We start from the raw sequence: 10,462 nt of genomic DNA, 5'->3' as shown, positions 1-10,462 counted from the left end.
ACAAACATACATGTAGTTATAGATTAAAACAAAGTCGAAAGATTTCATAAGCAATTATATTAAATATGGTACTAATGATATTAAGAATATTTGGAATATTGGACAATTGTTTTATACAACGCTAAACAAAATCGTTGTTTGCAATCGTCGTATAATTCTATCTACTGTGACTTAATTGTATGATAACAATTATCATTGTTCGAATTTAAATTCATATTGATTTTGTTTTTAGATTGTAAAGTCTGGAAGTTCCACCCGGAAAATGAAAAAAAAACGCGTATACAAATTTCCTATCAATTGTCCCATCAACTCCTTGAAAAACTATCAAGTATTTAATACCGAAGGAGCCACGTTAAAGTGAGGTTATAACTACAGCTCAATTTTGTACAAGTTTTTTTTTTAAAAAAAGCAATATTTTTTTTCTCTAAGAGTTTATCACATTCCCGGACACACGACCGATCACGTTATGTTAACCTTGGAAGAGGACAAAGCTTTGTTTTGCGCAGACTGCGTGCTCGGCGAAGGGACTAGCATATTCGAAAACTTAGAAGATTATCTGGAATCTTTACAGTTAATATTAAAGTTAAACCCTGTTGTGATGTATCCTGGACACGGTTCTGTGATTAACGTAAGCCGTTCGCTTTGATTATTTAATTTGTTTAATTTTTTCAAAATTGATTAGCGCATTTTTATGTGGGTTTCAGAATACCGTTCAACGAGTTAACAATTACATACAGCACAGAATCGATAGAGAACGAGAAATTATTAAAATACTCAGTGAACATCCCTTACAAACCATGACGATAAAAGATTTTGTAGATGTCATTTATAAGGTGAGTTGAATAAAACTACTGGTACATTATTGGAAAGTTGATTCTTCCAAAACTGACATTTCTCTTATGCGTATCATTAGGTAATACCAATTTTATATGTAAATTGTTACATTAGTGATTAGCAAAATTTAAAATAAACAATAATTCAGTGGAGTATTTACGGGGGGGGGGGGATAGATCCCCTTTCTTGACCTTTTCTTTTTTGTAATACTAGGTAAAAACAGAATCCCACGTTATCTGTAAGGTGACCCGTGACATATTATTCTACTGAAATATTTTTAACACTTGAATATAACCGTCGGCTAATAACTGACACAAAAAACCTTCAAAAGTCTGTTTAAGAAAAAAATTAAGCTCAAAAAAAAAGAAAAATTTATCCCCCTCCTCAAGAAAATCCTACATACGCCTCTGCAATAATTTATAGATTACACAGACAATTACAACAATTCGATAAATCTTTATTTACTTTGCCTTTAAAATAACACTTGTAATTTTAATAGTTTATAAACTGTTTGCTAACTATTTATGGAAAAGTATTTTGTCTTAATTGATTTCAAATAAATGTTCTTGAACAATAAACACAAACCCTTTTTTTTCTCTGAAATAATTGAAAAATTGTTCTATTGTTTAAAAAAAAAGTTTAAATCACTACTTTAATTTAGAAAAAATGAATATTAACTGATTGATTTTTTATCAACTGTAATACTACCTCAGTCAGCGAGACTATAGTCTCGGCGTCGAACGATCTTCTATTCAGCTTCGATATTTCATTATTCGATATTTTAAAAGTGATAAAAATTTAAACACACCCAAAATAATTAAATATTTACACAAATAATAAATAACGAGTACCGAATAATTTTGTCATGAATAATTAAATAAAAGATAATTTTTGACTTTGTTACTTTATTCCTCCGTCGACCGAAATGTATTTTACTCATGAGAGTTTTATCTAAATGTTATTAAAACAGCAACATGAACTTCTGAACACTTAAAACTGTGCATTTAAACTTTAAATTTGTTTTCTTGTTATAGGGTATCTCCAAAAAATTACAAGAAGTCGCAATGATCAGCGTGGTGCAGCATCTTTTAAAGTTGAAAAAAGAGGGCAAAGTTTTAGAAATTGACGATCACTGGAAAATCAATAAAAAATAAAATTTGTGATACACTTAATTTTTAAAAATTTTTTTTTTAATAACACAATATTGTTTTGTCGTTACCGCAAATCGTTGCAAACAAAGTGGTATAATGTTGGAAGCTATAAACATTGTTCAACATTTTTATAAGTGGTTTGGGTTGAATTTATTGTTATTTTGTTGTACTCTGGATGTAGTTCATTATATTGTTGTTGATATATTTATACACATATACATTTTAATATTTATAAATAACTAATATAATATAATACCATATTTTTACACAAAAGACTTGAACGTATGATGTGCATAGTTTTTTTGCCGAATTAAGATTTAATAAAAAAAAAATCAAATGTTTAAAAAAAAAATCAGTCTACACTTAATTACAAAGGAAATCACTTGCACCAAAATCGTTTACAATAAGACATTGTTTATACAGAACAAATTTGTAATTTTACTCAGTTTTTTGCATTACAGATTTCCACTGTTTGAATTATATTAAAAACAAGTATTGATAGATTGATGATATTTTACTTTTGGTATACTGTATATTTAGAGTGAATTCCAGTCGTTTCATTAGTTTGGTAATTAAAAAAAGAATAGTAATATCTATAGCAAGGAAGACATCACCGGAACTCACATAAGTATTAATCTAACCAGAATAGAAAGAGTTCAGCAATGCCACTATCTTGGCACCGTCATTAACGAAATAAAATGACGCATTGGTAAAGCCAGAAGTGTATTTATTAATGTCATAGACTGAGAAAATTACCAATATTGAGGTATTGCGTAGAAAGGGAAAGGAAAAAGAATTAGTTACAACAGTTAAATGCATAAAACTCCAGTACTTAGGACATATTATGCGGAACAAGTGCAGATATGACCTTCTCCAACGTATCCTACAACGGAAAATAGATAGCAAAAGAAGTTCTGGAAGAAGAACATCGTGGCTAGCCAACCTCAGAACATGGTTTGACAAAAGTTTTGTAGAATTGTTCCGGAGTTCCACTAGCAAAACTAGTATATCAATAATGATCGCCAACATCCGAAACGGATCGGCACATTAAGAAGAAGAAGAACAGGATTTAAATTAAAAAGAGATAAAAGATAAGAGATTAGAGATTATAGATAAGAGATATGTTATTGGGATGGGGATTGGCTTGAGGTCGACATTTTCATGTGAGATATATATATATATATATAATGATATATAAGACATATCACTCGGAATGTAACTATGGTAACCACAGTACTCGAGGCGAATGGTAGGTGATGACAGACGAGTAATACACTATTCAGCGATTAGACAACATTTATTTTACAACGTTATTTACAGAAGTAATAGATAATAACGGTCGGTGGGCACTGAAGTACAAGATTTACTTGCGCGTCTCTAGGCGATTGATGTGGCGTGAAAACACAGCGTCAATGCAGGTCGAATTGCGCGAAGTGGAATCAGCGAGATCATTGTTGAGTTATAGTACGAGATCGGTACTCATAAAATTTGTAAAATTGTTTACTTATAATAATTAGTAATACAAAATAATTTATTATTATTTAAAAAATTCATTTATTTTTGTAAATTATTATGGATACGAGTATGGTCTGTGCATGCGGCAGAACAAATAGATGTAAAAATAGAAATTACAAATTAGTAATTATGTAATTTTTATTGTTTAAGACGTCATTTTTCATAAAACCTGTCACTTGTTCGGTTTCACTAGACTCCCTGCCATCCTGACTATACCCATCCCTCCACTAACATTGGTATGGTTTTGCATTTATATAAAAAAAAATACGCAGTTTGAAAAGGTTAAGTTTATTGTAATGTAGAGCACAGGCTTTTTTTACAAATATATTTTTTGTATAACAATCTATGATGCATAAATTTTAAAATATGTAAAAAGATGTATCGACCATTTTTTTTATGTGTAATAAAAACTTTGTCTATATTTTCAAAGAAAATTTAGTTTTATCCTTTTATTAAATAATCATTTTTTCCTAATATCCATTACGTACTAGACATTCCTAAATGCTTAATTAACTATAATCCTACCCCCTCCCTTAACCTAACCCCTCAACGTTGGTGTTTTTTAAGGTTTATTTAAAAATATACGCAACTTGATAACTGACTGAGTAGACTAGCTTTGCAATTATAATTGTTTGGATAACAAACTGACTCATAAAAAAAAAAGAAATAATATTTACAACAACGACTACAATTAAATATTAACGGATAACAAAATTAAATTGTAAATAAATAATTATAATTGGAATTGTGTTTATTTTTTTTTTTTTAATTTCTTAATAGGAATCTTGAAAAATGTTTATAATATAATAAGCAACACCTAGTTTACATTGTGAATAGCATTCAAAATTTAAGTACTAGGTACACAAAAAAAACAAAACAAAGAAAAATGCCTTCCTTTTTTTTGGTTTTTTCGTGAGAGCTTTTTTGCTGTTCCAAGCTGTTAATAACGTTGGAAACACAAACATACATGTAGTTATAAATTAAAAAAAAGTCGAAAGATTTCATAAGCAATAATAAAAAAACACACATCAGAGTAAAACATCAGGGTCTTTATAAGAAAGTTATTTATCAATACATTTCTGATATAAATCTCTGAATAATAATATATCTAACATTTTGACTTATTTGGTACTAACGATATTAGGAGTATTTGGAATGTCGACAATTGTTTTATACAACGCTAATCAAAATCATTGTTTTGCTAGCGAAATATTTCATCCTGCTCTAGTGTTTTTTAAAAACATGAACGTTCTGTTATTTTACAAATAACTTTGCCTATTGCGCCATTCTTTAATAATATTGGTTCAATATAGTTTAAATAACATTTGTCAAATAATGTATAATATATTCATTTACATTTAATTCGACACATAATGTTTAAAAAAAAAAAATTTACTATTGAAATTATTTTTAAAAAAATAATTATTTGTTTAGGTTCAACATATAGTATATATCATATATTTTTACTATTGATTTGTATACCACGTTCCTACACAGAAAAATATACATAGTGTGGCAGACAAAACTAATTCGAATATTTTTAAAAAAAACTTATTGAGAATACTAACATTCATTTCAAAAATATGTAAACTTTTTGGGTGTTTTTCTTGATTGTAAAAGGGATTTAGTGATGTTTTTCAAATTTTTGCCCACTTATGTACATTTTAGGTTAGATTTCTGAAAAAGAGTTGATACACGTATCAAAGCTCTGTACAATAATATATATTTAACATTTTAAATTATTTGGTACTAATAATATTAGGAATATTTGGAATATTGGACAATTATTTTTAACAACGCTAACCAAAATTGTTTTTTTGCTAGCGAAATATTTCATCCGGCTATAATAAATGAATAAAACTGTATCAATATAGTGTAAATTACATTTTTTAAATAATTTGTATTATATCCCTTTATATCTATTTCTACACATTATGTTATCTAAATTAATTAATTGTAAATGTTTTTAAAAACAACGGCCTTACTATGGTTTAATTTAGGGACACGATAAATGTCTTGTTAGAAAAACTAAATAATGGTTTGGTCCAACTAATTATTACAGGAACAAATTTTTAATTAGTTATTTCGTTTACGAATTTTGTTTTACCCATTATCACTATAATAGGCAAACTTTAGTTGGACCCAGTTTTTATTAAGCCAGTCCAACTAGAAATGTTTTGTACCCTTCTATTAACCATAGTTTTAGTTGGACCAACTTTGTATTTTTGAAAGAGTTACTAGTTTACTTATTTTTATAGCGATCACACGGTAAACCTTGTGCCCATTATATTTTGTTATTTGAACCTCTGTATTAAAATTGTTTTTTTGGTTGCAAAATATTTATTCCACGCTAGTGTTTTTTAGACACATGGTTATTCTGTTTTTTTACAAATAACATTGCCTTTTGCGCCATACTTTAATAAAATTGGTTCAATATAATATAAATTACATTTTTTTTATAATGTATATTATATCCCTTTATATTTTATTCTACACATAATGTTATCCAAAATTAATTAATTGTAAATTAAAAAAAAAAAAAAAATGAACGATTGAAATTTTTTAAATAAAAATAGTTTCTTATCCTTATTGAATTATTTGTGTAGGTTCAATATGAAGTATACATTATATATTATTACTATTGAATTGTAGACCAGGTCCCTACACAGAAAAATGTACATAGTGTGGCATAATTAAACCGTGGAAAAAAAAGGAACATGATAAATATCTTTTTGGAGGAACTGAATAAATAATTGGGTCAAATAAATGTTTATAAAAATTACAAATTTGTAATTAATTATTTCAACTACAAATTTACTGTACCCTTAATCCATATAGGTAATAACCATAATTTAGTTGGATCAAGTTTTTATTAAATCAGTCCCACTAGAAGTGTTTTGTTCATTACTTGTTTAAACCATAATATTGAACATAATTTTGTAAATAATGTAAAGGCCCCTGTCGGTAAAACCCAAGCAATAGACCCTATTGTACATAATCCCAACATGCATTAATCATACGCCAAAATAACTCAACAATCTTACTATAGTAACTGTTTAGGATTGTAGGTTGTAGGTGATAGTAACTAGGTAGGTTTTAATAACGCTCTAGTTGTCGCAGTGACAGAAAATGTTTTATTAACATTAACGATAAGTGACAATGCATAAAAGTTGATTTAAGACATAAGAGAAAATAACAACACATAAAAGTTGATTTAAGACATAAGAGAAAATAACGACACATAAAAGTTGATTTAAGACTTAAGAGAAAACCAAAAATGATACGTAAATAATAACGGCAACTAAAATAAACGCGACGTCGGTCGTACTGACGGGACGGTGGGAGAGCTGCGTCGGACGGTCGGACAACCGGTGTAATGCCGGAATGACTCTGACTATTACCCCATAGGATGCGACGTGTGTGACGACCGATATAATGCCAGAATCACTCCGACTATTGTACCACTGGCCGACGCACCAACCGCACGACGAGCTCCCGGGAAACAAGGGAGAAGTCAGTTTACTGCCAAGCGCAAGTCTGCCGCGGGTGGGTCTTACTACAAGGCAAGTAAACGACTGGATAATTGACCATCGGTCACTCAGCCTTTTATACCCGACCTTTCGGCGATAATAAAGTGACGGACTCGTGTTCTGTACCGAACTTTGTCAGGTAGGACTAGTGTTCTGTGACGGAAACCGCCGCTTTATTATCGCCGAAACGTCGGGGATACAATTTTATATTAGATAACAAAAATAATAGTAATAATGGATAATGGAAAAGAAACGGGTGGCGTAGACATCCTGCCCGCCTTGAATGCGTTCAGCATTTAACAGACTGGAAGTGGACAAAGCTTCACAATTGGTCTCTTAATGATTCCGGTGGTGGTTTGAACAGTAGCAACTCGAGCAATCCCATCCTGGCCGGGAGACAACGAGAGAATCCGTCCGAGTTTCCAAAGCAGTGGAGATGTGGGCTCTCGAACTAGGACTAACATATTGGGTGTCAAGTTGTCACTATGGTTTGTCCATTTGGTGCGCTGTTGGAGAGTTTGTAGGTATTCATTTTGCCATCTTTTCCAGAAATGGGTGTGGAGGTCCTTGATCAGTCTCCACCTCTGAAAATGAGATAAAGGAATATTATCCAGGTTGGGTTCAACATTTGCGGTACTAGTCATGAGGGTGAGAAAATGACTCGGCGTGAGGGCCTCAAAGTCTGATGGATCTGAACTCAAGGCACCCAACGGACGAGAGTTTAATGTAGCTTCGATACGACTCAGCAATGTGTTTAATTCTTCATATGTCAGTCGTTGAAGCCCAAGAGTTCGGTAAAGTAGCGTTTTTACGGACTTGACCCCAGCCTCCCATATCCTCCGAAATGAGGAGCGGACGGGGGGTTGAAATGCCAACGGATGTTCCGAGCTGTTAAGTAAGCTTGACACTGGTGTTGATACTCCTTGGAACGGGTGAATTGATCGACAGGCTGGAGTAATTTAGCCGCTCCTGTGAAATTGGTTCCGCAATCACTGTGCATTTCTTTAATTGGTCCGCGTCTGGAGATGAATCGACACAGAGCCATCAGAAAAGTTTCCGTTGATAAGTCAGAGGCAACTTCTAAATGTAATGCCTTGGTTGACATACATACAAAGAGGCAGATGTAGGCTTGACTGGGCACGGTTCGCCGCGTGGTTGAAGATCTTAATACTATTGGACCGGCGTAATCCACGCCTGTTGTCATAAATGGTTTTATCTGTTGCAACCGATACTTAGGCATGTCACCCATGAAGGGTTGTGAATTGCGTGGGCGTGTTTTGCAACACGCAATACAGCGCCTTAATCTTGATCTAATAATTTGGCGACTAGATATTATCCAATATTGCTGTGAAATAATTGTTTGCAGCGTTGTGGCACCGGGATGTTTATGCCGTTGATGAAAATCGTCAATAAGCAGGTTCGTTAGTCGGTGGGAGCGTGGCAGAAGGATTGGATGCTTCTGTTCATATGGAATGGTTGCATGCCTTAGTCGTCCACCCACACGTATGATTCCTTGTTCATCTAGGAATGGACTGAGCTTTCGTAGGTTACTAGTGCCAGTACCGGAGTGACTACTTAGTTGTGCGAAGTCATCCGGAAATGATTGCCTTTGCACTGCTTGAATAATCCGGTTCAGGGCTTTTACTTGTTCACAAGGAGACAGCTGTATGGTGCTTGGGTTGGATTTGTTGAAGACTCTTGAACAGTACGCGACAATATGTATGATTGTAGAGAGTGATGAGAACTTGTTTAACAGTTCTTCGAAGATATTCTGGTTGATAGTTATTACTAGAGTAGTTTTACGTTCTTCTGAATTTGTTGCATCACTGTCATTGTGGGTAGCTGTTGGTGGCCATGTATTGGGGTTCTGAGAAAGAAATCTGGGACCAGTCCACCAGAGTGGGTGATGAATAACTTCAGACGGATAGAGTCCTCTTGAGGCACAGTCGGCAGGGTTGTCACTCGTGGGAACATAACGCCAAATAGATGGTGGTGTGAGTTCCTGTAGTTGGCTTGTTCTATTGGCAACGAACGTTGTCCATCGATGAGGTGACGATTTTATCCATGCTAGAGCTGTGGTTGAATCGGTCCAAGCATGCATTGCAGTGATGTGGATGATGGAGACAAGAATGTCATGTACTGAGCGCAACAGTCTTGCGGCGAGTAGTGCGCCGCAGAGTTCCAAACGTGGAATGGTGACGCGTTTAAGGGGGCTACCTTCGATTTTGCCGTGATGAGGTAGCATTGGACCATGGAACCATTGTTACACCGTAGATAAACTGCAGCGGCATATCCCTTTTCGGAGCTATCGGAAAAAGTATGTAACTCATACGATGGATGTCCATCCGACGTGATCCGACGAGGGATAGTCAATGTCTGTATGCACTTAAGCTCTTGTTGATACCGTTTCCACATCATTAGTATTTGCTCGGGAACGGGATCGTCCCATCCAATTCCGGACGTCCATAATAGTTGCATTACATATTTGGCCAGGAAAATAACAGGTGCCAAGAAACCTAATGGGTCGAAGATACGTGCCATATCTGATAGAATCGAACGTTTTGTGGTCGTAAGGCTCGGACTATGATAATTGTATGAAAAATAGTCCTGCTTAGGGTTCCAATGCATGCCGAGGATCTTGAGTGTTGCTTGTCCGTCGTCGTCAAACAATACCGCGGGATCCATGGAACAATCAGTGGCGGGCACAGCTTTCAAGACGCTGGGTAGATTACTAGCCCATTTTCTCAGTTGGAATTTCCCTTGAGCACACAGAGCAATCACCTGTTGTTGACAGAAAAGTGTGTCTTCTTCTGACTGGGCGCCGGTAAGAATGTCGTCAACAAACATGTCGTTCTTCAGCACGTTAGCAGCAATTGGAAAGTTTGACTCTTCCATTGTCGCCAGGTACTGCATCGTACGCAAGGCTTGGTGAGGAGCACACGAGGTTCCATATGTGACTGTACACAGGCGATATTCTTGGATTGGTGAGTCTGATTTAAAGCGCCAAAGAATGCGCAAATAGTCTCGGTCGGTTGGATGGATTTGGATTTGTCGATACATCTGCTTAACATCTGCAGTGAATACAAATTTATTTACTCGAGCTCGAATCAAAATTTGGATCATCTCCTGCTGTAACTTCTGCCCTGTGTACACGCTGGAATTCAATGACTGCCCAGTTGTAGTTCGAGCTGAGGCGTCGAAAACTACACGAAGTTTTGTAGTTTGACTTTCCGGACGAAGGATACAATGATGCGGTATATAATAGCAATACGGAATAATTTTATTGCTTGCAGGAACCACTTCCATGTGTTTACTTTCTAAGTAATCTCGCATAAAATCTGCGTATTGACTGCCCAAATTTGGATCTTGAGACAGACGCCGTTCGAGAGCATGAAATCTTCTAAGCGCTCCACTTTTGGAATCTCCAAGTAA

The 10,462-nt window shown here is 34.3% G+C and overlaps 1 protein-coding gene across 2 annotated transcripts in view; it reads left to right on the top strand.

Moving 5' to 3' along the window:
* Positions 1–248: 248 nt before the first annotated feature.
* The window catches only part of LOC126843966 (endoribonuclease LACTB2-like), a 143,285-nt gene continuing 133,071 nt past the window's right edge, over positions 249–10,462 (top strand). The window contains exons 1-4 of one of the 2 annotated variants that reach the window (XM_050581777.1): positions 249–357; positions 430–628; positions 705–833; positions 1,869–2,231. In XM_050581777.1, the coding sequence (XP_050437734.1) occupies positions 263–357; positions 430–628; positions 705–833; positions 1,869–1,988 (543 nt within the window). In that variant the 5' untranslated portion in view covers positions 249–262 and the 3' untranslated portion in view covers positions 1,989–2,231. Of the gene's footprint in view, positions 358–429; positions 629–704; positions 834–1,868; positions 2,232–10,462 lie in introns of those variants that run through there. The other variant, XM_050581776.1, reaches the window with a different exon arrangement.

This window comes from Adelges cooleyi, unplaced genomic scaffold (genome assembly GCF_023614345.1).
Source record: "Adelges cooleyi isolate 19-005CV unplaced genomic scaffold, UGA_ACOO_1.1 ACOO_flye_CR_arks_rails_tigmint_CR_PRNA_58, whole genome shotgun sequence".
NCBI classification, from domain to species: Eukaryota; Metazoa; Arthropoda; class Insecta; order Hemiptera; family Adelgidae; genus Adelges; species Adelges cooleyi.
Note: the sequence above shows the minus strand (reverse complement) of the source record. Positions and strands in the feature narration are given on the sequence as shown.